This window comes from Carassius carassius, chromosome 1 (genome assembly GCF_963082965.1).
Source record: "Carassius carassius chromosome 1, fCarCar2.1, whole genome shotgun sequence".
Taxonomy (NCBI): domain Eukaryota; kingdom Metazoa; phylum Chordata; class Actinopteri; order Cypriniformes; family Cyprinidae; genus Carassius; species Carassius carassius.
In genome coordinates this window covers 44025346-44052390 of record NC_081755.1, presented here as the reverse complement: position 1 = coordinate 44052390, position 27045 = coordinate 44025346, and the positions used below count along the sequence as shown (strand labels likewise).

Here is a 27045-nt window from a genome sequence, read left to right as displayed (position 1 = left end):
ACTAAAGAATAATGAATTAACATGCTTACAAATGACATGTTCATGTGGTTTTAAAGCAGGCAAACATCACAGAAGCTACATAACATAGATGCACTAAGACTTATACTGTAAAAGATTGAACTATATTACAATATTAAAGCAGAACAAAATAAAAACATGAAACTTTAACTTAAACTTTAACTTTCATGATACAATAATACTGAAAAAAGTAATGTAAGATAAGCTTCTAAAAGTTTATGAACAGTTTAGTTCGAGTCACTGTGTCATCAACATAAAATCTGATCATTTTTTAGCAATTACAAAGAAGAAAATGTAAGTAATGCCAATCCAATTCCTTTAAATCAAGTTCTGCTCTACATGTATTCTTGTTGAATATCCAGTTTCACTCAGAAGTCCAAGGGTTTGAAGTTCTAGTTCATGTTGAATCTAACAACCATTAGCTGCAAGTCAAAGGAGGACAGTGGTGCATGCACACAAACACAAATGTTAATCTGACCACATGAACATTCAGCCAAACAGCATTCATGATAATAATAATTGTTGCTCAGTAAAATATGATTATAATGACATGTAATAAATCATTCAGCTGTTATACCTCTCATCCTGCAGCACTTGAAGATCAGCACGACTGTCACTAGCAGATATGGACAAACTGTCAGTACAGAACTGAGTGTGTGGAGGACAGAGATCTGAGATTCTGAATGAGACGCTGAACAAGAGACACATAAACACTTTATAAAGCACTATATCTGAACGAGAGCATATGAAGAAGTAAATCAGCTCATGGTTTCCTTGACTTTCACCTGTGACTGAGATCCAGCTCTTGAGTGACTCTCCTCTCTCTGGGTGTTTGCAGTAGTAGAAACGCTCATGTGACTTTGAGACAGTAGAGATGATCATCTCTGTAGTTTGACTCTGGATGAGTGATGCATCTTTATAGAAATCAGCTCTGAGGATTGGTGGAGTTGAATGTTCATATAAACAGCGCAGAGTCAGAGAATCTCCTTCAGTCACAGGATGAACAGGACTCTCCACAATCACACCAACTACACAAACAGAGGAAATGTGTGCTGGTTGTAAATAGCATATAGCAACTATATGATAACATATCTAATAATAAAGATTACAATTTTTTCTTAAATTTAAATATATATTATATATAAATATAATATACAGTATTTTCCGGACTATAAGTCGCACCTTTTTTCATAATTTGGCTGGTCCTGCGACTTATAGTCAGGTGCAACTTATTTATCAAAATTAATTTGACATGAACCGAGAGAAATGAACCAAGAGAAAACATTACTGTCTACGCCCTCTCGCAGCTGTAGATGGTAATGTTTTCTCTTGGTTCTTGGTTCTAAAAAAATGCGACTTATAGCCCAGTGCGACTTATATATGTTTTTTTCCTAATCATGACGTATTTTTGGACTGATGCGACTTATACTCAGGTGCTACTTATAGTCCAAAAAATATGGTATATATAAATATTTCTTAAATATATATATAGACACACACGCACACACAAGCACACACACAGAAACTCAGACTCACGGTGTACAGTGATATTAACAGGTTGACTGATCTCTCCAGATTCAGACTGACACCAGTACACTCCAGTGTCTGATGGGGCGGTGGAGTTTATTGTACATTTAGATCCTGTTTGTGATCCCCAGCGTGATAGTAAACAATCTTCCAGTCCCCAAGTGTCTGTGTATCTTCTCACTGTCCATCTATCAGAGTTACTCTGGTCCTCACAGCTCAGAGAGAGAGAGACAGATGTGAAGTGTTGAGTTCTGCTGGGACTGATGATCAGAGAGACTGGAGGAGAAACACCTGAGAAGACAATTACAGTATGGATATCAAGACAGTTTTATTGATTTAACACTTTACACAATGTACACTGTTTCAAAACAAAATAAAATTTGTAACTGTTGTAATTATGCCATTGGCAAGCAAGCCAACGACACCCGAGACAACTTCATGAAGTGTTAGTTCTGAAGAAACCTTCGAAGAAACCATTATTTAATGATTTGATTTAATCAACCATCATCTAAGTTCTAATCAAGTAAAAAAAAAAACAGTCCAGTACATTATTGTTAAACTCATTTTTACACTGATATAATGAAAATGTCTGTGCCACCCCGAGTTGCTGCTGACCCCTGCGTCCACCGTTGTTTTAATCTCTGCTAGAAGAGAAAGCATCTTTCTCCATTGACACAATTCAGCAGTAGCCTTTTATTATGACAGAATCAAATTTCACAAATCATGCTCTTAAAAGAAGTAAAATTTCAGGAGTCTCATTTCATTTTAGTGATTCAGTCTGAACTCACCAGTGACCCATAGTGGTTGTTTGTTGCTGTTCCATGTGTTATAGGTCAGTTTTCCTCTCTCTGCGCTGCACACATAAACTCCTGTGTGATTAGGAGCAGCAGAACTGACAGTGTAGTTTCCTCCAGCTCCTCTGCTGCTGTCTGAGAGCAGCTCATAACGATTGCTGTTGTCTGTAAAAAGTGAAAGTGTAGAGTTACCTCAAGAAATGATGAGTTATATTTACATGAGACTTGTAAATTACCTTTGTTGGTATAATCAGTACTCAGACTAGTTTATTTATTTAATTTTTAATTTCTATAACTTTTATTTTTATGAAACCAGTTCATTCAGATGTTATCATATAAAGTACATTATATCTTACCTGATGAAGCAGTTACAGTGAACCAGCTGAATGTCCAGCCTGTAGAGGAGCCTTTAACCTCACAGATCAGAGTCACTGGATCTCCTTCAGTCAACCACTTCTGTGGAGAAACACTTAAAACTGGTCTGGGTTTATCTGAAATACAGAAATCATTCATTAATAACATGTTAAACCTGTGTGTGTTTATGAAGAGATGATCAAACTCACCTGATACTGTAAGTGTAACTTCATCACTGATGTGTGATGTTCGTGATCCTCCTTTCTCTGCTCCATAACAGGAGTATTTACCTGCGTCAGACTCAGTAACAGAACTGAATGTGTGTTCCTGTAGTTCACTGAAAACACTGTCTGAACCGTCTTTATACCAGCTGTACTTCCAGCTAGAGACTCTTTCACCATCAATGTCTCATCTGAGAGTGACTGTCTCTCCTCAGAATACATGTTGATCAGGTTTAATGCTCACTTTGGATTTTGGTCTTTCTGTACAACAACAAAAATTCACAATTAATATAATGTGCTGTTTTTACTGTATTAACAGTTACTTGATTTTAAAACATGCTAAATCAGGTTAGACTGAAGTGTTGAAGTGCATTGAATTTATTTAATACACAAGTTTCACAGTTTGACTTGAATTACTGGAATAAATTAACTTTTCCCTGCATTCTCATTTATTGAGACGCACCTGTACATGAAAAAAAATTTACTCACCTTCAGTAGATGTTGGAAATCAGCACTAAAACACAAAGCGAAAAACTCATTAAATGAAACACTCATTAAACACTGAGATTATCATTTGTCTATTTTATGTTATTTTAAAATTTAATTTTTTTAAACACACAGATTATGTTGATCTGGTAAATAATAATAATAATCAGATTCAAGCATACTAAAATAAATAAAATATAAAAATCTTGAACCGTCTAGATTGAGCTTTGAGTGAGTTTCAGTTTTAAGGAAGCTAATAAATAAAACATCTGACTAATAGCAGAGTTATCTGAATATATTTTACACAACATGGACAATAACTGCAAAACAAACCAACCATTACAAAGCACTAAACTGAATGACTGAACCAGGGATGGAAATTAGCACCCGCCACCAGCCAAATGCGGGTGATTTTATGTTGTGGCTGTAAACTCGCTTCACCTACCAGCCACTGTGACAGGTAAATAAAGGTAGCATACTGTTTCACCCGGCCGGTGGACAAAAAATTTAATTTACATCCCTGGTGTACAACAAGCAATAAAGTGTAATATCATCCGAAGCAGCTCCGTGGAGAAAGGCAGTGTAAACCGGGCTAAACATTGGCAGCGTTGTTCCCAGTACAGTGTTTTTAGCTAAAGTTAGTGCCGCCGGCGGAGTGATATATTTGTTGGTTATTTACAGTACGTTTTATAGCATGCGCTCATGTTATACAAGATTGCGTGAAGAGTTGAATTTGTTATCGCGCACAAATTTCTGCAGACTGTTACGTCTCTGTCAAACTGTAACGGCCAAAACTGTATGTTTTGCATGCATCAAGTTATATTGCGGTGTGCCCTTTAAGAGACTGATCGAGTATTGTGGTTGGGAAGTGTGCAGCAGTCGCAAAGGCAGAGTGGCGAGGAAGAGCAGTGAAGGTTTTGGCGCCTGATCAATGGCTGATCCGCGGTTGATTTGGCAACAGCTGAATTGAGAGTGGAGTGCGCATGGTAGGAAGCTGTGGTGATTCCGGAAGCGATCCAGAAATGGAGGAAGAAGTGGTAGGCATGGAGAAGGGAGGAAATTAATGGAAGGTAGATGAAAATCGAAAAAGAAAGTCAAACTGGGGTCAGATTTCGGATTCTGATAGTGAAAAGAGAAGACATCAGTTAAGGAAAAGAAAGGAGGAATACAAGGTAATGATACAATTCGTATCTGAATCTGAATCTGCAATAAATCCGCTGAGATTAACTAAAGCGATTAATGAGGAGATAGGGCTGATTGATAATGCAAAAATGTTAAGGGGGGGTAAATTGTTATTTTGTAAAGATAACAAGCAACAAAAAAAGGCACTAGGAATGAAGATGTTATAGGGAAAAAAGTAGGGGGTTCAATTCCCGAAGAAAAAAATTGGGTAAGAGGAGTAATAACAGGAATCCCGATTGACATGACAACAGAATGAATCAAAAAGAATATCTCTGGAGCAGAAGTGAAGGAAGTAAGAAGACTTCAGTATGACAAAGACAAAGAAAGGAAGGATAGTTTATCTGTGATGATACATTTTGATGAGGATAAATTACCTGAAAGGGTATATTTAGGATACATGAGCTTTATGGTTAGACCCTATGTCCCTCCCCCGTTAAGATGTTTTAAATGTCAAAGATTCGGTCATGTTGCAGCAGTGTGTAGAGGGAAACAAAGATGTGCCAGTTGTGGAGGAGAGCATGATTACGGTAAATGCGAACAAGGAGTAAATCCCAAATGTTGTAACTGTGGGGGAGAGCACAGTGCAGGGTACGGAGTACGGAGTACGGACATGTCAAGCGAGACATGTAGTTTGTACAGTACAAAATGTAAGAGTGGAAGATGGGTTAACATATGCTGAGGCCCTGAAAAAAGTGGAACAGGAAACAAAAACAAAAAAAATGAGAAAGTTGAACCTCAGAGAATGAACAAAGGCATAGAAGAGACTGAGAAGGATTCACTGGAGATTGATAAAGTGTCTTTTGTAGCATTTATAGTTGAAGTGGTAAATTGCTCCGCACAAACGGAAAGTCGGACAGAGAGAATTAAAATCATATTGAGAGCAGCAGAAAAGTATTTGGAATCAGTGTGGAGATGATAAATGAAAAACTAAAAGTACAGGTAGGAAACACCCAGACAACATGTGGTGGTTCATAATGGTATTACAAATATTGCAATAGAACGCAAGAAGTTTGATTGCAAACGGACAGGAGTTTAAGAACTTTATATTAAAACAAGAAAGATGCCCAGATATAATATGTGTTAAGGAGTCTTGGTTGAAACCATGTCTTAATTTTACAGTACTAGGATATAGTATTGCAATACGTACTAGAGACAGACAAGGTGGAAATGGAGGGGGGTTAGTAACTTTTATAAAACAAAATATAGGATACAGGATTGTAGAGATTAATCAGGAACATGAGGTTATGGTAGTTGAAATATGGGAAGGATCTGAAAGTATAAAAATAGTAAATTTTTATAATCCATGTAAGAAACTAAATATTAGAGATTTGGAAAAAATAGATGAGAAAGGTAAAGAAAAGATGGTATGGTGTGGAGATTTTAATTTCTCATAATACATTGTGGGGGAGTGAAAATACAGATCATAATGGATTGGTAGTGGAAGAAATGTTAGATTTAAGAGGATTAGTGTGTATAAATGATGGGTCGGGAACTAGAATTGATATTGGAAGTGGAAAGATGTCAGCTATAGATTTAACTTTGGTATCAGATAATTTAGCAAGGAAAAGTACTTGGGAAGTAATAACTCACAACAATATAGGAAGCGACCATTTTCTAATATTATATAAAATAGGAATAGATATTCAAAAAGAAAAGGTAGTGAGAATACAAAGATGGGCATTTAAAAATGCAAATTGGGAGCAACTGGATGTTGTGGATTATTTTTTTTATTATTAAAGAATCTTTTTGAAGATTATTTGGAGGGTATTTTGGGTGTAATAGAGGATGTAGATGAGCTGAATACAAATATTTGTAAAGCAATACGGAGAGCAGCGGTAGAAGCAATAGGAAAAAATAAATCAGGGAATAGAAAAAAGGTGGTTTCTTGGTGGAATGAGGAATGCAGTGATGCAATTTGTATAAGAAATAAAGCTCTTAGGAAAGTAAGAAAAAGTTTTAATTTTAATGATTTAATAAACTATAAAAAAGCACAAGCAAAAGTGAGGCGTGTAATAAGAGTAGCAAAGAGAAAATATTGGAGGGGATTTTGTGAAAGTATTGGTGAAGATACTGAAATTAACAAAATATGGGGGAGGATTAGAAAGATGAGTGGAATTCAGAGATATAGTAGCATACCAGTTTTAACAGATAAAGAAAAATCAGCAGTTTCAGATAAAGAAAAAGTAGAAGTATTAGCAGAAACATTTATGAAGGTGCATAGTAATGATAATATTCCTGAGGAAATGAGAAGATATAGAAGACAACGAATTAGAGAAAATCCAAAAATTTTAGAAAAAAGAGGGTATTCGGGTAGTGTAATAGAGGCAGAGTTTACAATGTATGAAATGAAGAGAGCACTCTCAGGGGTAAGAAAAACTTCTCCAGGAAAGGATGAAATTTGTGTTGAGTTGATAAAAAATTATCAGAAAAATCATTAAAACTCATTCTAGGATTGTTTAATAAAGTATGGGAAACAGAGAAACTTCCTTCTGAGTGGAAACATGGGGTCATAGTGCCAATTGCTAAGCCAGGGAAAGACAAAGCCCAACCAAACAGCTATAGGCCAATAGCACTGACATTAAACCTATGTAAGCTTATGCAGAGAATGGCAATGTCAAGGTTAGTACATTTTATTGAGAAAAAGGGGTAATTTTCACAGTACCAGAGTGGTGTTAGGAAGGGGCGTAGTACTATGTAGTTAGTCTGGAGGCAGCAATGAGGAAGGCTCAAGTAAATAAAGAGGTAGTAGTTGGAGTGTTCTTCGATATTGAGAAGGCATACGATATGTTATGGAAAGAGGATTTATTAATGAAACTTGATAAAATGGGAATTACTGGAAAGATGTATGATTGGATCAATGATTTCTTATTGAATAGGACAATACACGTTAGAATTGGGACAACATATTCACAAATATATACTATAGAAAATGGAGCTCCCCAAGGTAGCGTATGTAGTCCAATACTTTTTAACATTATGATTAATGATATTTATACACAAATTGACACAGGAATAGGGAGGTCACTGTACGCAGATGATGGTGCACTATGGAAAAGGGAAAGAAATTAGTTATTTGTAGTAAAGAGCCTGCAGGGGGCAGTAAATAAGGTAGAAAACTGGGCAAATGAGTGGGGTTTCTGGTTCTCAATTGCAAAAACGCCGGTAATTTGTTTCACAAAAAGGTGGAAAAATATTAGAGTACGTATAAAAATGTATGGTCATGAATTGGAACAAGTTAAAATGTTAAAATTTTTAGGTATGTGGATGGACTCTAAATTAACATTTGGTATTCACATTCAAAAGCTAATAGATAAATGTAAAAAAGGAATAAATGTAATGAGGTGCTTGGCCAGGGTTGAGTGGGGTGCGAGTAGACAGTCTTTAAGAAGAATAGCTCATTAATAAGACCGACAATAGATTATGGTAATCTGATATAATGCTCTGCATCAGAAACGGCTCAAAAAGATTGAGGTAATTCAGACTCAAGCTCTAAGGATCAACTGTGGAGCATTTAGAACATCTCCAGTGCCATCTTTTTAAATAGAGATGGGAGAAATGCCACTAGAAGTTCGTAGGAGAAAGTTAAGAATGAGATATTGGATCAATGTAAAAGGACATGATGAAAGACATCCAGTTAAAAAGGTACTGGAAACCTGTTAGGAGTATGAATATGGATATATAAATAGTTTTGGCTGGGTAGCAAAAAAGGAGGCACAAGGTATAACAGGTATAACTGAGATAGAGGTAGCTCCTTCTGTTGTATTTCCATCTATACCCCCATGGTTATACCCAATGCCAGAAATAAACCTATTCATACATGAGGAGATACATAAGAACAAACTAGATTTGCCATTAAAAGTAATCGTTCAACAATACATTAATCAAGCATACAGCGGCATGACAGATGGATCAAAAGATCCAGAAACAGGTAGAGCTGCTGCTGCAGTGTATATTCCTCAGTACAATATTAAAATACTAACAAGAGCTACAGATCATATATTTGTTTTTACAACAGAACTGATAGCTATATCATTGGCCTTACAATGGATAGAAGAAAAGCAGCCTAACTGTAGTGTAATATGTACAGACTCATTATCAGCTCTGCAAAGTTTAGAAAGTGGAACATCTTTAGCAAGACAAGAGGTTTTAAATGAAACTTTACAGAAATTATATAGCATAAAGCACTTAGGCGTAAAGGTGAGTTTTTTGTGGGTACCAGCACATGTCGGAGTTAAGGGGAATGAGGAAGCTGACAAACTGGCAAAGGAGACATTGAAAGATCCTGAGATCAATATAAGAGTACAGATGAGTGAAGCTGAAATTAAGGGGCTGATTGGGACTGAAGTGAAAAAGAGGTGGCAGAGTATATGGGACAATGAAATAAGAGTAAGACATCTGTATAGTATACAAAGAAATGTGGGGGTGGAAAGAACAACTGTTAATTACAGGAAAAGGGATGTGATAATGAAAAGATTACGTATTGGGCATACAACACTAAAGCAAAGTTTATATAAAATAGGTAAACATGAAACTGGTAATTGCGAAAAATGTGGATATCCAGAAACAGTAAATCATATATTACTAGAATGTAAAGCATACAATAGAGAAAGACTTGAATTAGTCCAGGCACTAAAGGATAGGGGTGTAAGAAATTATTCACTTAAGGAAATATTAGGAGAAAGAACAAATTATATAATACACATGAAATTATTAAAATTTTTAAATGATACAGAACTGGTTAAAAAGATATAAATTATTATTATTAATATATATATATATATATATATTTGTTTTTGTTTTTTTTTTTGTTTTTTTTTTTGCACCAAGTATATTCAACCAAGTAGTGCTCCATACTCCAATCCAGTAGGGGGTGGACAATGCACCTTTAGTTGGTTTGCCAACCGCCATTAAAACAACAGAAAAAGAAGAAGAAGAGACTGATCGCTTGACTTAAGGCGCGCTGTGTGGTGATGACGTAGAAGGACTACGTGACTGTGTAACGAGAACCACGACCAGGGGCGCTGCAAAAGATCCCGGGCCCTATGCATAGGCAGTCCTAATGGGCACCCTCCCCTTCAAAATATATATTCCAGACTTTTCAAGGGCCCTCTCTTCCTTTGGGGCCCTGGTAATCAGTACTGGTTTTACCCCCAGTCCGACGCCCCTGACCACGACAGATAATAAGTTTGCTCTGCCGCTTGTTATTCTTCTGTCTTTGCTTTATTTGTAACACCAAGGAAGAGTTGATATTTCATGTATGAGAAGAGCGGGTTGCAGTGTACCAACCATTCAATGTGTGAGACACCAACTCCTCGCTTCCTATCTCTTCATTTTAATGGACTTACTGAGTTATCCGAGTCAAAGCGTTACAATTGGCGCCCGAACAACTGAAACTGGATCCGTCATCTATGTGGAACCTACTGCGATGAAATCCTAAAACTAGTATGGGAGTTGGCGAGACGTGAGGGTGTTCAATTGGCATAGTGGAAGCTGTTGAGATTAGCTTGCTAATACTGAGTGCCATGTGTGCAAGGAACACCCGTATTTCTGCATGAGTGGATGACGCTTTTTTTTTTTGATGCGACGAGGACAGCGCATTAATCTGCAACATTTAGAATTTGTGCTTTATTGGACATTTCAATATTATTTACAAGCTGGTGGAGACGGGTTTTTTTTTACAAAATAGTTCAGTTTGGAACAAAGGATTATTTTTCTTTTTGAAGTGATCTAATTGCAAAATTTTCCCTGCCTGATTTCCAAGTTACAGACTGATTTTTTTATATATATACAGTACAGACCAAAAGTTTGGATTAAGTCTTTTTTTTCATTACTATGAAAATTGTAGAGTCAATTAAATATCCTGGGATATTTCAACACGGATTTTTGTGTGTGTTCTTTGCAACAGTGCCTTAACGATTCTCTTCAGTTGCAGCAGAGGATATTAAGACGTTTTGGTCCTCCTGATGTCAACAACCCTGCCGCATCACATGTGCAGCTCCCTCCTATGGCCAGCTCTACACCACACATCCACATTCCTCCGAGCCAAGTGCCATTACAAGGTACATCCACCAATACTTCTCTCATACAAACATGACTTTCTCACCACAACCCAATTCTTCTGATGTCAGTGCTACTAGCAGAATCCTTGCATCTGTACTGTACCAGTCAAGGCTTGAACCACCTGTGTTTGCGGGAGATGGACATGTTGACCCGGAAGATTGGCTACAATCGGTTAATGTGTACAGAACCTCCCTTGATTTAACCGATGCTCAGATTCTTCTCGAGCTACCACAGTTTTAAGCGAAAGAGCCAAAGAAATGGTTTTCCGTCCTTGACCCACATGTCTTTACATGGGCCCAGTTCTGTGATTTCTTCAGGAAAGTCTTTCTTCATTCCGACAGCCAGGAACAAATAATGAGAGGTATCTTGGACCGTATGCAAAGCCCTGAAGAGCCCCTGCCTACTTTTGTGGCTCACATGCTAAGTGAATTCAGAAAATTGAAAACTCCTCCACCAGTGCAAGAACAAATCAGCCTTATTTGTAAACATGCTCTTGATGCAAGTATTACAAACGACCCTGGAAGTAACAATGCAGGGGAAGGAAATTCATTTGTAAGACACAAGGGAAACTCCAAAGGGGGGAGGATGATTCGAAGAGGCAATCCTCCCTCCAGAAGATAATTTCGCCTCAATCGTCTAATGCTGCTGTTCCAGAACATCCTGTCCTTTGCCATGTAGAAGATCCAACATTATGGCGTTATATTTTAGTCAAAAGTTATGAGCGTGTAAGACATGCTCACGAGCACATTATGTTATTTCACACGCGCAAAAATGAACCTTCAGCTGGCATGATAAAAGTACTCGCGCACAAATTCAACAACCGAGAGGTGTACAGGTAGCTGCGAGCGAGCGCCTGGCATACTCTCATAGGTTAACTCTGCTTGTACAGTGGAATCCTGCTCGCGCGCAGCGGGCTTCTTCTGTCCCCTTATGATTGGTCACTTTCACACAGGGACATCCTTGTACCTTGATTGACAGCTCTCATTACAGGAAGCACAGAGTCAAAGTATCCGACGGAGTTCAGTCATTCAGTTAACACTGCACAGTGGACGGAATGTGGATTTTTCTACTCTTAATAATTCATTTAAAGTTAAATGGATAAAAACATTTTAAACAACCCTACATCCTGTTGGAATTTTATTCCAAATCATATATTTAATTCTGCTGGAGGTTTACATTTTCTATTGCGCTGCAACTTTGACATCTCTAAAATAACTTTATCTTTATCTTGTTTTCATAAACAGGCTTTAACAAGTTGGTCACTTATATATAATTTTATTTTTCTCCACATAGCTACTTTATTTGGAATAATAAAAATATTAGATATAAAAATAATTTGATGAAAATATACTTTTAGTCAGCCAACTTTTAGATGATCGTGGTGTTCTTTTTACTTATGAACAATTTATGCAAGAATTCTCTTTTCCAGTCCCCCCAAGAGAATATGTCATTGTGTTTGGTGCAATTCCTGATTGTATTATACCTTTAATAAAATCTGGCCCTAAAGGCTCATTAGACTCTCCTCTTTTTGACAATACTAACTTATTTGTTGACCAAAGTCTTTTCAATACCATGTCAAACAAAGACATTCGTTCAATTATTAATAGATCTCAGATTTCTTTACCTGCTTGTGTGAGTTTTTGGAATAATATATTTAGTGATATAAAATGGGAAGATTTTTGGCTTCTTCGACAAAAATTCCTCTTACCTAATAAAGTTGTGCAGTGGATTTCTGCTCGCTCAGCTGATTTCTGCTCCCTCGAATCTACATGACTTTTGACAATTTGGGGGCACTGACCCTCTTATGATTGGTCACTTTCACACAGGGACATCCTTGTACCTTGATTGACAGCTCTCATTACAGGAAGCACAGAGTCAAAGTATCTGACGGAGTTCAGTCATTCAGTTAACACTGCACAGTGGACGGAATGGCGGCGACTCCTGAAGATGTAGGCGTAAGTGATATTGATATTCTTTATTTTTTATTTTTTCACCTTGTTAAGATCAGATATGTGAAGCTGTATATTGATTCAATTTCGTATACGTGTTAAAATTGTAATTTGACAAAATGTTAATAAAAACCGTTAGGTGTATCTCAACAAACTAGCGTTTTAGTCAGTGCTGCATGTGTAAAACAAAATGTAAAGTATGGCCAGTGCAAAAAATAAAGAAATAAAATCGAAATAAAAACCTAACGTTAGACCCTGCTGAGTTTGCTAGCTCGCTAGCCTAAAACTTGCTAGTTAAGGTTGATTAGCTTATGTCAGCTACTTACATGTTCCAAACAAATTTCAGATTAAATTGCTACATTGTCAAACACACAGCCCCCATCATATATCAATATCACTTACGCCTACATCTTCAGGAGTCGCCGCCATTCCGTCCACTGTTTTTTATTTTATTTTATTTTTGTATTTTTTTTATTATGCAGTAGAAAAAAAACAACAACAACAAATACAATTACAATGATAAAGTAAGAACAAAAGACAATGAGGGTTACAAACAATATTCCAAAAGCAAACTATGTTAGCTTATAAAACTTACACCATGAAAGAGTCTTACATGCAATAGAATTATTCGAGTTTCTTAAAGAGTTTACATACAGATCAAAATCTTTCCTGAAAATAAAAAAGTAGGGATTTTTCTTTGAAAATGTACACTTATGAATGTAAAATTTAGCAAGATAAAGCAATAAATAAATAATAAATTTACAGTGAGAAGGGTCTAAATTCAAAGAATAAACAAAAAACACAATTTTAGGGGTTAAACTAAAGTTTGAATATAAATATTTTTTAACAAAATTGGAAAAATCAATCCAGAAGACTTTACAGTAAGTACAGTCCCAAAACAAGTGGTTGATCGTTTCTTCATACTGAAGGCAAAATGAGCAATTGGGTGAAATACTATTGTTAAATTTAGCAAGTTTATAATTTATTGGATAACAATTAAGGATAATTTTAATAGAGACTTCAACAACTTTATTAGGTAAGAGGAATTTTTGTCGAAGAAGCCAAAAATCTTCCCATTTTATATCACTAAATATATTATTCCAAAAACTCACACAAGCAGGTAAAGAAATCAGAATCAGAATCAGAATCAGAATGAGCTTTATTGCCAGGTATGTTCACACATACGAGGAATTTGTTTTCGTGACAGAGCTCCGCAGTGCAACATAACAGCGACAGAACAAAAAACACAATAAGGAATAAAAAATACAAAAAAATACAAATAGGTGGGTAAGGAAATAAATCTGAGATCTATTAATAATTGAACGAATGTCTTTGTTTGACATGGTATTGAAAAGACTTTGGTCAACAAATAAGTTAGTATTGTCAAAAAGAGGAGAGTCTAATGAGCCTTTAGGGCCAGATTTTATTAAAGGTATAATACAATCAAAAATTGCACCAAACACAATGGCATATTCTCTTGGGGGGACTGGAAAAGAGAATTCTTGCATAAATTGTTCATAAGTAAAAAGAACACCACGATCATCTAAAAGTTGGCTGACTAAAAGTATATTTTTATCAAACCAATTGTGGAAAAAAAGAGACTTATTTTTATATCTAATATTTTTATTATTCCAAATAAAGTAGCTATGTGGAGAAAATTAAATTATAAATAAGTGACCAACTTATTAAAGCCTGTTTATGAAAACAAGATAAAGATAAAGTTATTTTAGAGATGTCAAAGTTGCAGCGCAATAGAAAATGTAAACCTCCAGCAGAATTAAATATATGATTTGGAATAAAATTCCAACAGGATGTAGGGTTGTTTAAAAATGTTTTTATCCATTTAACTTTAAATGAATTATTAAGAGTAGAAAAATCCACATTCCGTCCACTGTGCAATGTTAACTGAATGACTGAACTCCGTCGGATACTTTGACTCTGTGCTTCCTGTAATGAGAGCTGTCAATCAAGGTACAAGGATGTCCCTGTGTGAAAGTGACCAATCATAAGAGGGTCAGTGCCCTCCTTGGTTTCCGCCCCCAAATTGTCAAAAGTCATGTAGACTCGAGGGAGCAGAAATCAGCTGAGCGAGCAGAAATCCACTGAGCGAGCAAAACAGCACTCCGCGAGCAGAAGCCCGCTGCGCGCGAGCAGGATTCCACTGTACAAGCAGAGTTAACCTATGAGAGTATGCCAGGCGCTCGCTCGCAGCTACCTGTACACCTCTCGGTTGTTGAATTTGTGCGCAAGTACTTTTATCATGCCAGCTGAAGGTTCATTTTTGCGCGTGTGAAATAACAATGTGCTCATGAGCATGTCTTACACGCTCATAACTTTTGACTAAAATATAACGCCATACAACATCATCTTCCTTTTGGAGCACTCCATTTAGAGTCAAGATTAACCTATAGTACATGGCCAGGTGTTAGATGCTACACTTGACACAGGTGCATTGCTTTCTGAGGTACAAGCAGACATTGTTCAAAATAATGCCATACTGAAGGTTAACATTAAACCATGGTCTGCTCCCCCAATCCAACTAGCAGATGGTGGGGCATGCCAACCCTTAGGTCTGACATGGTTGGCTTTTGGATTCATGGGACAGCGTTTTTATCACCGGTTTGCCATTGTCCCACGCTTACCCTCAACCTTGTTCTTGGGGATGGATTTCATGTTGCGTGCCTCCATCACCATTCACATCCCATCCAGAACTGTTGTCATAGGCAACGATCCTTTATCAATAGAGGAGATGGAAGGTAGGGAAGTAAAGGAGTCAGAAAGCAGTTTGTTATTTATGGAAGTCCCATCTTCCACACTTAATGAAAAGGTTGAGGAAGCATGTCTGAGTAATGCTGAGAAGGAACAACTGTCAGGGCTACTTGAAAGTTTTTCAGATCTCTTTGATGGTCGTCTGGGTCGCACATCACTGACTGTTGATTGAGGATAAAATAGGAAAAATGTTGAACGACGGCATCATTGAACTGGCAACAGAACCTTGGGCAGCCCCCGTTGTGATTTTTCAGAAGTCTTGTGGAGAACCACGATTTTGTGTGGACGACATTGTGGTGGCTTCACCCACTTTCAAGCAACATCTTGATGACCTCAGGGAAGTCCTTTCACGGCTTAAGTCTGCCAGGTTGACAATTAAGCTGATCAAATGCCAGTTTTGTCGCAGAGAGCTCACCTTCTTGGGGTACCGTGTCTGTCCAAGTGGCGTCCTGCTGGACCAGAACTAAGTGAAGGCAGTAATGGACTTTAAAACCCCTGTCAATGTGAGGCAGTTTTTGGGCCTATCAGGCTATTACAGACGGTTCATACAGGACTACGCCCGCCACGCTGAACCACTGTTCGCACTCACTAAAACTGATGCTCCTTTGGTATGGGACAGTGCATGCCAAGACGCCATAGACCTTCTGAAACAAAAATTAACCTCAGCACCTGTGCTAAGTTTCCCAGACTTCTCTCTACCTTTCTTTGTTCATGCCGATGCCTGCGACGCGGGACTAGGAGCTGCGCTGATAGAGAGATCTGCATGGCAGAGAAGTTGCTGTGGCGTATGCTAGTCGTGCCCTGCATAAATCGGAGAAACCTTATTCCACGCCCGAAAAAAAGAGTGTCTGGCTGTCATTTGGGCCCTTGAGCACTTTAGGCCTTACATTGAGGGTCTCCTCACAGTCTTCACTGACCACAGTGGTCTCAAGTGGTTGATGTCCCGTCCCAACCCCACTGGCCGCCTCGCTCGTTGGTCTCTCCGCCTTCAGGACTTCGATTTTGATGTTGTCCACAAGCCTGGATCTCGAAACAAAGCCCCTGATGCGCTATCAAGGAATCCTCTAGCAGATGATGTGCCACCAATGGACCTCCTTCCCGACTATGCTGTGATTGGTGGTCTTGACCTCCGTACACTGCCTTCAGTGACTCTCACGGATCACTCTCATGTTAGACAATGGCAGCTTGATGATCCAATCACGGGTGATCTCCTCCGTAAAATGTAGTCTGCATTTCAACAGGAGAGTGAGATGGATGATTGCTCTCAGTATTCCATTCAGGATGGCCTGTTGTACTTCCATGATCCTGTAACACTAATGAGCGGATGGTATTTCAGCCGTTCTACAACATCTTCCAACATAATTCACCATTTAGGCGCCGCGATGTCGGCAACCTCCTAAGGGGGGTGACATTTATTACGCCTTCGAGAGAGTCCAGAAGATACCCACGTGAGCAGCCTCAAAGGAGAAATGAAACACATTCCACAACACACACACACATAAGCACACACACACAAACCTTTCTTAACGTTCTTTACCTTCATCATTGTATTACTAAGATGTATTTTGATATGTTTGTGTGTTGCATAAAATGGTTAATCCTGTTTTGCGAGGATTATAAATTGCTGACTTGTAAATTGGAAATGTTTTCGGAATGAATGTTCTCAAATAGAATCATGAGTTGTAACGCTACCCCTGACCAGGTCATAAAACTTTATGACCCAACTCACAGAACAGCAAAGCCAGCTTACTGGCACCTTTTTTCAATGTATTCTAAATGTATTGAGTATTGCCTTTCTTTTTGGTGCATTAGATGTTTTCCATAATCAAAAATTGGAGTATCTGCAATTTTATTGTGTGTTTAATCAAACTTTATATGCATGTAGTTAAGAACAACTCTGTATCCCTGACTCGCAAAATTATGGTTTATGGTATCTTTATAATCGTAAAAATCCGACTGTGTCGAATCTCGATGACAAATTACAAAAAGATGCATTGTTTCAGAAATACAATCTTTCTTAGGAAAAATTTTAAATTCTGTCAGCTATAACTCACGCGAGAAGGTGTTTCCCCAGAGACAAAGGAACGTTTTTCCCACTTCAGATCGCAGACGTTCATTGGTTGTTCGCGCAAACAGAGGCATAAACCAGTCAAGCCATAAGAACTGAAACCAGGAAGTTCCTCCCTCTCTTAGTCGCTCTTGGTCCTCTTGCTCCGCTCTTCTATTGTCTTTGATCTCAGCACGGCGGCTGAAAGAACAGCCCGTTCTCATGGCTCCTTCGGGAGCTTCCATCTCCATTTCCTTTTGTTTTCTGCACTAAGTTCCTCTCTACACAAGGAAGACGAACTCTGACTCATTACGTTCGTTGGACATTTCAAACATCGAGTCCGCAGCAGCCCCGGAAGACACGAGAGAACACGCCCAATCACAAAGAGACCACATGCAAGTATTATTTTTTAGAGAGATTTAAATGCTGCTTAAAGTTTGTCTATTACCTTTTCAAGGTGATTTAATTCCTTGTTGTCTTTCAAAAGGTTACTGTCTGTGATTTTGCCATAACTGAGCGATTATCCTGTGATTGCGCCTATTCTCTCACCTCTCTCTCTCATCCTCTCTTACTCATTCTCTCTCTCCCTCATTTGGATTCCGTTATGTCTTGTACAAAGTTTACTGTCTGTATTGTTGTACGCATATTTACTCTGTGTAAATCGTAGTTTGATGTATTATTAGTTCAATTATTAAAATCCAATATATATTCATGATTGCTTCTGTCTAAAATGCTCACATCACGAGTCAATGAAATGTTTGATCTTAGCTACAAGCTCGTTAATTTTCAGTAACCTAAATTTCATAAGGATAGGAGAATGTTTTCATGGCCAGAAACTATTTTTCCTTGAATTATAAGAAGTGATAACTTTATTGAAAGTTGATAAGTTAATCTTACGGCTGTTTGCTGGACAAACCACTGTTTGATTTGAGGTAATTCACAGTAAGAGATATCACTATAATTGATATGAAGAATGAAATATTGACATATTAATGAGTAAATTACAGTGCCTTGTAATTGTTTCAAACTGATGTAGTGCTAAACGTAAAACAAAGTGCAAGAGGAGGATCTGGAATAAATGAGGAGTTTACTGATGACGAAGGAGAATACAGACAATATACTATTCAATACAATACACATTCACAATACTAATGGGTTAACATGCACATACAAGTCACATATAGCTTTGACACATTTACATTCAGTATACATTCAACAATCACGGACCAGGAGGAACTGAACAGAATGGGTATTTATACACACAGAAGGTAATGAGGGAACTGGAGACAGGTGGGGAATAATCAATTAACAAAAACAAAAGGAAGGTGACCAAATAAGGGAACAAAAGTTCATAAATGTGACAGTGATGAGTTATTGATATATAAAATTGACCTATTTTTCATCTTCAATAATTTTAATGTAACTGTCATATGAGATATATATATATTAATCATATTCCTGATTAATTATTAAAATTCCCTATATATCATTTGAGTTAATTATAATGTACAACCCAGTGCGGCTACAATCCAAAACCAGCTTGCGGCATCCACCCCTTGAAATCTTTAAGGCTGTATGCTCCTGCGTCTCTTAAAAGTACTTTGCTGAGATACTACCATGATCACCCAACTGCGGGTCACCTAGGGATAACCAAAACCTTGACCCGACTGAAACTCAGGTTTATCTGGCGTAAAATGGCATCTGAGGTGAAGAAATATGTAACCTCTTGCACGGTTTGTCAACTAACAAAACCGAGTCAGAGAAAACCTGCCGGTCTGATGGTCCCAATTCAGCCCCAAAACTCTTGGGAGTATGTTGGGGTGGATTTCGTTGGTCCTTTGCCATGTACTGCCAATGGGAATTCTTACATTTTGGTTTTTGTCGATTATTTTTCAAAGTGGGTCGAAATTGTGGCAGTGAGAGAAACTACTGCTCAAGTGACAGCAAATAAACTGCTAAGTGAAGTGCTTTCCCGTCACGGGGCCCCCACATCTAATCTCAGACAGAGGTTCTCCTTTCGTGAGCGACCTTTTTGAACGGGTGCTCACTCTTCTGGGAACAGAACATCGCCTCACAACGGCATATCACCCACAGACAAATGCCACAGAGAGGGTGAACCGGACTCTCAAGACAGCAATTTGAACATACGTGGATGATAAACATACAACTTGGGACCGATATATTCCACAAATTTGCTTTGCACTACGAACAGCACCACATGAAAGTACAGGTCAAACCCCATCCATGATGTTGTATGGGAGGGAGTTGAACACTTCATTGGACCTGGTGACTCAGCCTGTCTGGGATGGAATAGAGGAACCTGAAATTACTTATCCCGAGAGCTTGAGAATGACATTACAAGGGGCACATGACCATGCTAGGGCAGCCCTGGAAACCAGTCACAACAAAAGGAAGCAGCACTATGACAAAAGATTTATCTCTGTTTTTTATGCTATTGGTGACCTTGTCAGAGTGAAAACCCACCCCAAATCAGATGCACTGGCTAATTTTACAGCAAAATTGGCACCCTTGTACTCTGGTCCATACCGTGTCACTCAAGTTTTGTCTGATGTGAATTACAGACTTGCAAAGCTGGACACAGGACAGGATGCTGGTGTTTACCATATGGTCAATATGCAGACTTTCCACACTTGGAACGCATACAGCAGCCATACACCAAGTGGTCCTCAGGATGAGTCTGAAACACCCTATGAGGGGTCAGAGGAAAGTTTGCTGGTGACACAGAGGGGTGAGGAGCAACCTCAAGATGCATGCTTTTCTCTGCCTAATGAGGCAGATATTATTTGTGACGATTCCATTGACAATTCACATGACGTGACCAAGCTTAACATGAATATTTGTACTCCTAATGCTGACACTGATGTTAATACATCTTCTCAACATGCACATCTTCCTGACTTTGACGTTGATCTTGAAGGTCATCACTACAATCTCAGACCTAGACTGGCACCTTGAATCACCTCTGGGTGGTCAGACAATAAATGGACTAACGAGTATCATACTGATAGATTGGATCTGAAGAAGTAATGTGTCTGGTTGTTTGGATTTCTTATGTGTTAAAGTTACTGTGACGAGTGGGGCGGGGCCGAGAGCTGTGGGAACAGGAGCGAGGCCGGTGGAGTGATTGGAGTTGAACGACACCTGTTCGACCAACCGATCTCGAGTCCCACGGAGGAGATGGAAGGATATAAAACAGGAGCAACGACAGTGAAGGACAAGAGAGGACCAGGACTGGGTTTTAGTTTGTGTTTTGCTTTTTATTTGTGCGCGTCAGTCGTCCTTGTTTTGTATTTCTTTTGTCATTATTAAATATCAGTTGATAGTCCGCCGGTTCCCGCCTCCTTCTTCCCAATGATTATGAAGGTTGTATCATTACAGTTACTAATATGCTTTACTTTCCTCGCGTGGCAATGGGAATCTAGGAAGCATTGTTCTAGTTCTTATGTTTTCATGTGTTGTGTTGAGGAAAAAGAAAAGAAAATTGTTTTACACATGGGTTGGTTACACAAGCTTTTGTTTTTTGCTGTGATATGTCTTTTAAAAGCATACTGTATAATGTGAAGCTTGTACTGACATGTATGCCAGTAGCTGCCTTGTGTATGTGAAACATATGTGTTGATGGATTTCCAAGTTTCCATGTATGGAGCTGAATTCAAATGTTGTCCTTATGTTGTGTACGGCTAGGGACAGCCTTTTTCTTTCCGGTGGGGAATCTGTATTGGCCAAAACTGTATGTTTTGCATGCATCAAGTTATATTGTGGTGTGCCCTTTAATAGACTGATCGCTTGACTTAAGGCGCGCTGTGTGGTAATGACGTAGAAGGACTACGTGACTGTGTAACGAGAACCACGACAGATAATAAGTTCTCTCTGCCGCTTGTTATTCTTCTGTCTTTGCTTTATTTGTAACGCCAAGGAAGAGTTGATATCTCATGAATGAGAAGAGCGGGTTGCAGTGTACCAACCATTAAATGTGTGAGACACCAACTCCTCGCTTCCTATCTCTTCATGTTAACGGACTTACTGAGTTATCTGAGTCAAAGCGTTACAAAACCCGGTAAATTCATTCTCCTCCAGCATTCTGCAACATTTTAGATTATATGGACCGTTTGTGTTTATCATTGTATTTAACGGCATAATAAGCAAACTAACAAACAGTATTATCAGTCGTGTGTCTAATAACTGCTGTCCAGGGGATGCATTTTATTTCCAGTCTTCAAGTACTTTTTCAGAAGTTAGCTCTGTGGCTAGTAAGTCAACCCTCTACATTGCGAGCAAACCACTCGCATATTCGACTAAATCTTCCTTCTGGCTACTAAATGATGTCTAATAAATTCTCTGAATTTACTCACCAGTGTGTTAGTTGGAGGCTAAGTTTAGCACAGATATTTTCACTGGCGAACACTCTCTGACTCTCCGTCAGATGATCTGTGCTTTTTTTTCCTCAATGGATGCGCAACTCACCTGTATAATGTACCGTAAACTCTAGTGTTAAGGTGCAGAAATCGCTGTCGCTTTCTCTCACACTCACACGAAAGAGAGAGAGAGGGGACTGACGTGCTACATTTAAACAATATTATTTGTTGTATTTTCCTGCCAAAATAACAGCGTTCCTATGGAAGACTTCAGCTTTTAAGAACAGCTGGGTTTTCCGGTAGTGGGTGGAGTTAATGCGTGAACGGCAATCTCATTGGCTGGCGCTCACCTATTATCGTCCCTGTTTTGATTTCAGCAAATCAGTTGGAGCGAACACAAAAAACCTGATTAATATTCATGAATCCAGCAGCTCATTAATCCTTAGTAATCCTTAGTGTATTTTATAGTTTTTATTAGTAGGAATCGTATTATTATTAGCTTTTTTTATTATTAGCTTTTATTATTTTTGTAAGGTTTTTGTCCCAATAATTTTTTATTTTATTTTATTTTTATTTTTTTACAGAAACACTGAATGACCAAGAAAGCACCACCACCAGTCCAGTTAAAATGTTCAGTTAAAAACGACTAATAAGCATTCAAACATGGTTCAATTGCCATGGTGTCCGTAGAGGGTTGTAAGTTGTTATGTAGAAACAACATTGTATCGCTACACATTTGACAGCTCTGGTGTGACGAGACGCGTAAAAACGATGTATCAAAAATGCTGTGCGTTCGTTTGTCGATGGTGTAAAAGTTTGCGAGCCGAGATTTCATTCAGTGATGAACAGGGGACCTTTCCCCACATGTTCCCTCAACCACAAAAAAATAAATAAATACACCAAAATACACTTACACATACAAATACTGGTGAATCCTTTCCTTTGGAATTAAATACAATATTATTAATGCGTACGAAAACGTTGCGTTTAGAACATCGCAAAAATGTTTCTGTGCATTAAAGTTGAGTGCAGTGTATCATCGGTTGGGCTACGGAGTTGAGAGAATGAGCTACTTCAGCAAGGGTCAGCTGTTTCAAAACCTAAGCTGCCTAGATAGGCAGCATTTTTTGAGCATCACTGAAAGAGAAAATGTCAGTATTTAATTGAGACTTGAGATTAAATAAACTGCTTAAGTATTGTAGATCTTAATTTTCACACGCAGTTACACATTGTTGATTAAAAACAAGAAGGTGGCTGGTAAAAAAATTGAGTGGCCGGTGGACAAAAAAGTTAATTTTCATCCCTGGACTGAATAAACACTGATCTACAACACAACAGAGTGTATTTCTCTTCACAAACAGCACTAACTGCACACTTCCTCTCTCAAAATCATCTCTCACTCTTACAGTATTTCCTCGACTAGAGCTGGGCTTGAAACTCAGAGAGCAGCAAAATAAAAAATAAATAATAATAATAATAAAATATCCATATATATCCAATATCCATATATATCCAATATATATATATCTAGGAAAACTGAATAATGTTTACATTTACATTTACTTTACATTTTTTTTAAGCTCAAATGTATGACTTTTTAAGACCTTTTTTAAGACCTGAAAACATAAAATTAATACCACACAAGCAGGGTAGAGTAATGTCTATAGTACCGTATAAAGTTCAATAAAATTACTGTAAACTAGGGATGTAACATATCGATTAATTCCATAATCGATTGTCGTTTAAATTAACGATCAATTAATTGATTAATCGTTAACCATAATGCTGCAAAATGTCACCTTTATTTATATAGCGCTTTAAACAAAATACATTGCGTCAAAGCAACTGAACAACATTCATTAGGAAAACAGTGTCAATAATGCAAAAATGATAGTTAAAGGCAGTTCATCATTGGATTCAGTTATGTCATCTCTGTTCAGTTAAATAGTGTCTGTGCATTTATTTGCAATCAAGTCAACGATATCGCTGTAGATGAAGTGTCCCCAACTAAGCAAGCCAGAGGCGACAGCGGCAAGGAACCGAAACTCCATCGGTGACAGAATGGAGAAAATAACCTTGGGAGAAACCAGGCTCAGTTGGGGGGCCAGTTCTCCTCTGACCAGACGAAACCAGTAGTTCAATTCCAGGCTGCAGCAAAGTCAGATTGTGCAGAAGAATCATCTGTTTTCTGTGGTCTTGTCCTGGTGCTCCTCTGAGACAAGGTCTTTACAGGGGATCTGTATCTGGGGCTCTAGTTGTCCTGGTCTCCACTGTCTTTCAGGGATATAGAGGTCCTTTCTAGGTGCTGATCCAGCATCTGGTCTGGATACGTACTGGATCCGGGTGACTGCAGTGACCCTCTGATCTGGACACAGACTGGATCTGGTGGCCACGTTGACCTCGGAACAATAGAGAAACAGACAAATATTAGCGTAGATGCCATTCTTCTAATGATGTAGCAAGTACATAGGGTGTTATGGGAAGTGTTTCCGGTTCCGGTTTACCTAATTAATGCAGCCTAAAAATCCTTTAACGGATTTGGAAAATAAAAGCATATTAGTATGTTATGTGTATGCCAGGTTAAAGAGATGGGTCTTTAATCTAGATTTAAACTGCAAGAGTGTGTCTGCCTCCCGAACCATGTTAGGTAGGTTATTCCAGAGTTTGGGCGCCAAATAGGAAAAGGATCTGCCGCCTGCAGTTGATTTTGATATTCTAGGTATTATCAAATTGCCTGAGTTTTGAGAACGTAGCGGACGTAGAGGATTATAATGTAAAAGGAGCTCATTCAAATACTGAGGTGCTAAACCATTCAGGGCTTTATAAATAATAAGCAATATTTTAAAATCTATGCGATGCTTGATAGGGAGCCAGTGCAGTGTTGACAGGACCGGGCTAATATGGTCATACTTCCTGGTTCTAGTAAGAACTCTTGCTGCTGCATTTTGGACTAGCTGTAGTTTGTTTACTAAGCGTGCAGAACAACCACCCAATAAAGCATTACAATAATCTAACCTTGAGGTCATAAATGCATGGATTAACATTTCTGCATTTGACATTGAGAGCATAGGCCGTAATTTAGATATATTTTTGAGATGGAAAAATGCAGTTTTACAAATGCTAGAAACGTGGCTTTCTAAGGAAAGATTGCGATCAAATAGCACAACTAGGTTCCTAACTGATGACGAAGAATTGACAGAGCAACCATCAAGTCTTAGACAGTGTTCTAGGTTATTACAAGCAGAGTTTTTAGGTCCTATAATTAACACCTCTGTTTTTTCAGAATTTAGCAGTAAGAAATTACTCGTCATCCAGTTTTTTATATTGACCAATGCAATCCATTAGTTTTTCAAATTGGTGTGTTTCACCGGGCTGCGAAGAAATATAGAGCTGAGTATCATCAGCATAACAGTGAAAGCTAACACCATGTTTCCTGATGATATCTCCCAAGGGTAACATATAAAGCGTGAAGAGTAGCGGCCCTAGTACTGAGCCTTGAGGTAATCCATACTGCACTTGTGATCGATAGGATACATCTTCATTCACTGCTACGAACTGATGGTGGTCATATAAGTACGATTTAAACCATGCTAATGCACTTCCACTGATGCCAACAAAGTGTTCAAGTCTATGCAAAAGAATGTTGTGGTCAATTGTGTCAAACGCAGCACTAAGATCCAATAAAACTAATAGAGAGATACACCCACGATCAGATGATAAGAGCAGATCATTTGTAACTCTAAGGAGAGCAGTCTCAGTACTATGACACGGTCTAAATCCTGACTGGAAATCCTCACATATACCATTTTTCTCTAAGAAGGAATATAATTGTGTGGATACCACCTTTTCTAGTATCTTGGACAGAAAAGGGAGATTCGAGATTGGTCTATAATTAACTAGTTCTTTGGGGTCAAGTTGTGGTTTTTTGATGAGAGGCTTAATAACAGCCAGTTTGAAGGTTTTGGGGACATATCCTACTGACAATGAGGAATTAATAATAGTCAGAAGAGGATCTATGACTTCTGGAAGCACCTCTTTTAGGAGCTTAGATGGTATAGGGTCTAACATACATGTTGTTGGTTTAGATGATTTAACAAGTTTATACAATTCTTCCTCTCCTATGGTAGAGAATGAGTGGAACTGTTCCTCAGGGGGTCTATAGTGCACTGTCTGATGTGATACTGTAGCTGACGGCTGAATGGTTGCAATTTTATCTCTAATAGTATCGATTTTAGAAGTAAAGTAGTTCATAAAGTCATTACTGCTGTGGTGTTGGGAAATGTCAACACTTGCTGAGGCTTTATTTTTCGTTAATTTAGCCACTGTATTGAATAAATACCTGGGGTTATGTTTGTTTTCTTCTAAAAGAGAAGAAAAGTAATCGGATCTAGCAGTTTTTAATGCTTTTCTGTAGGATATGTTACTTTCCCGCCAAGCAATACGAAATACCTCTAGTTTTGTTTTCCTCCAGCTGCGCTCCATTTTTCGGGCTGCTCTCTTTAGGGTGCGAGTATGCTCATTATACCATGGTGTCAAACTGTTTTCCTTAACCTTCCTTAAGCGTAAAGGAGCAACTTTATTTAAAGTGCTAGAAAAGAGAGAGTCCATAGTTTCTGTTACATCATCAAGTTGTTCTGAGGTTTTGGATATGCTAAGGAATTTGGATACATCAGGAAGATAACTTAAAAAGCAGTCTTTTGTGTTAGAAGTGATGGTTCTTCCATACTTGTAACAAGAAGTAGAATTTACAATTTTGGCTATATGAATTTTGCAAAGAACTAAATAATGATCTGAGATATCATCACTTGGCTGAATAATTTCAACACCATCAACATCAATTCCATGTGACAGTATTAAATCTAGAGTATGATTTCGACAATGAGTAGGTCCTGAAACGTGTTGTCTAACACCAATAGAGTTCAGAATGTCTATAAATGCTGATCCCAATGCATCGTTTTCATTATCAACATGGATATTAAAATCACCAACTATTAAAACTTTATCTGCAGCCAGAACTAACTCGGATGTAAAATCACCAAACTCTTTAATAAAGTCTGTATGGTGCCCTGGTGGCCTGTATACAGTAGCCAGTACAAACATAACAGGGGATTTATCATTAACATTTGTTTCTTTGGATAATGTTATATGAAGTACCATTACTTCAAACGAGTTATACTTGTAGCCTGCCCTCTGAGAAATCCTGAAAACGTTGTTATAAATTGAAGCAACACCTCCACCTTTGCCTTTTAGACGTGGCTCATG

The 27045-nt window shown here is 38.1% G+C and overlaps 2 protein-coding genes across 6 annotated transcripts in view; one reads left to right on the top strand and one right to left on the bottom strand.

Moving 5' to 3' along the window:
* LOC132151902 (Fc receptor-like protein 5) overlaps nt 1–27045 on the top strand; it is a 628771-nt gene that overhangs the window by 344416 nt on the left and 257310 nt on the right. The gene's annotated exons all lie outside the window — the stretch shown is intronic.
* On the bottom strand, nt 253–2896 carry LOC132152051 (Fc receptor-like protein 5). The gene is made up of 5 exons (XM_059560704.1): nt 2696–2896; nt 2334–2504; nt 1555–1836; nt 804–1046; nt 253–709 (listed from the first exon to the last, which is right to left on the bottom strand). Exons 1-5 carry the CDS (start codon nt 2859–2861, stop codon nt 579–581), a joined length of 993 nt encoding a protein of 330 aa, XP_059416687.1. The 5' UTR covers nt 2862–2896; the 3' UTR covers nt 253–578.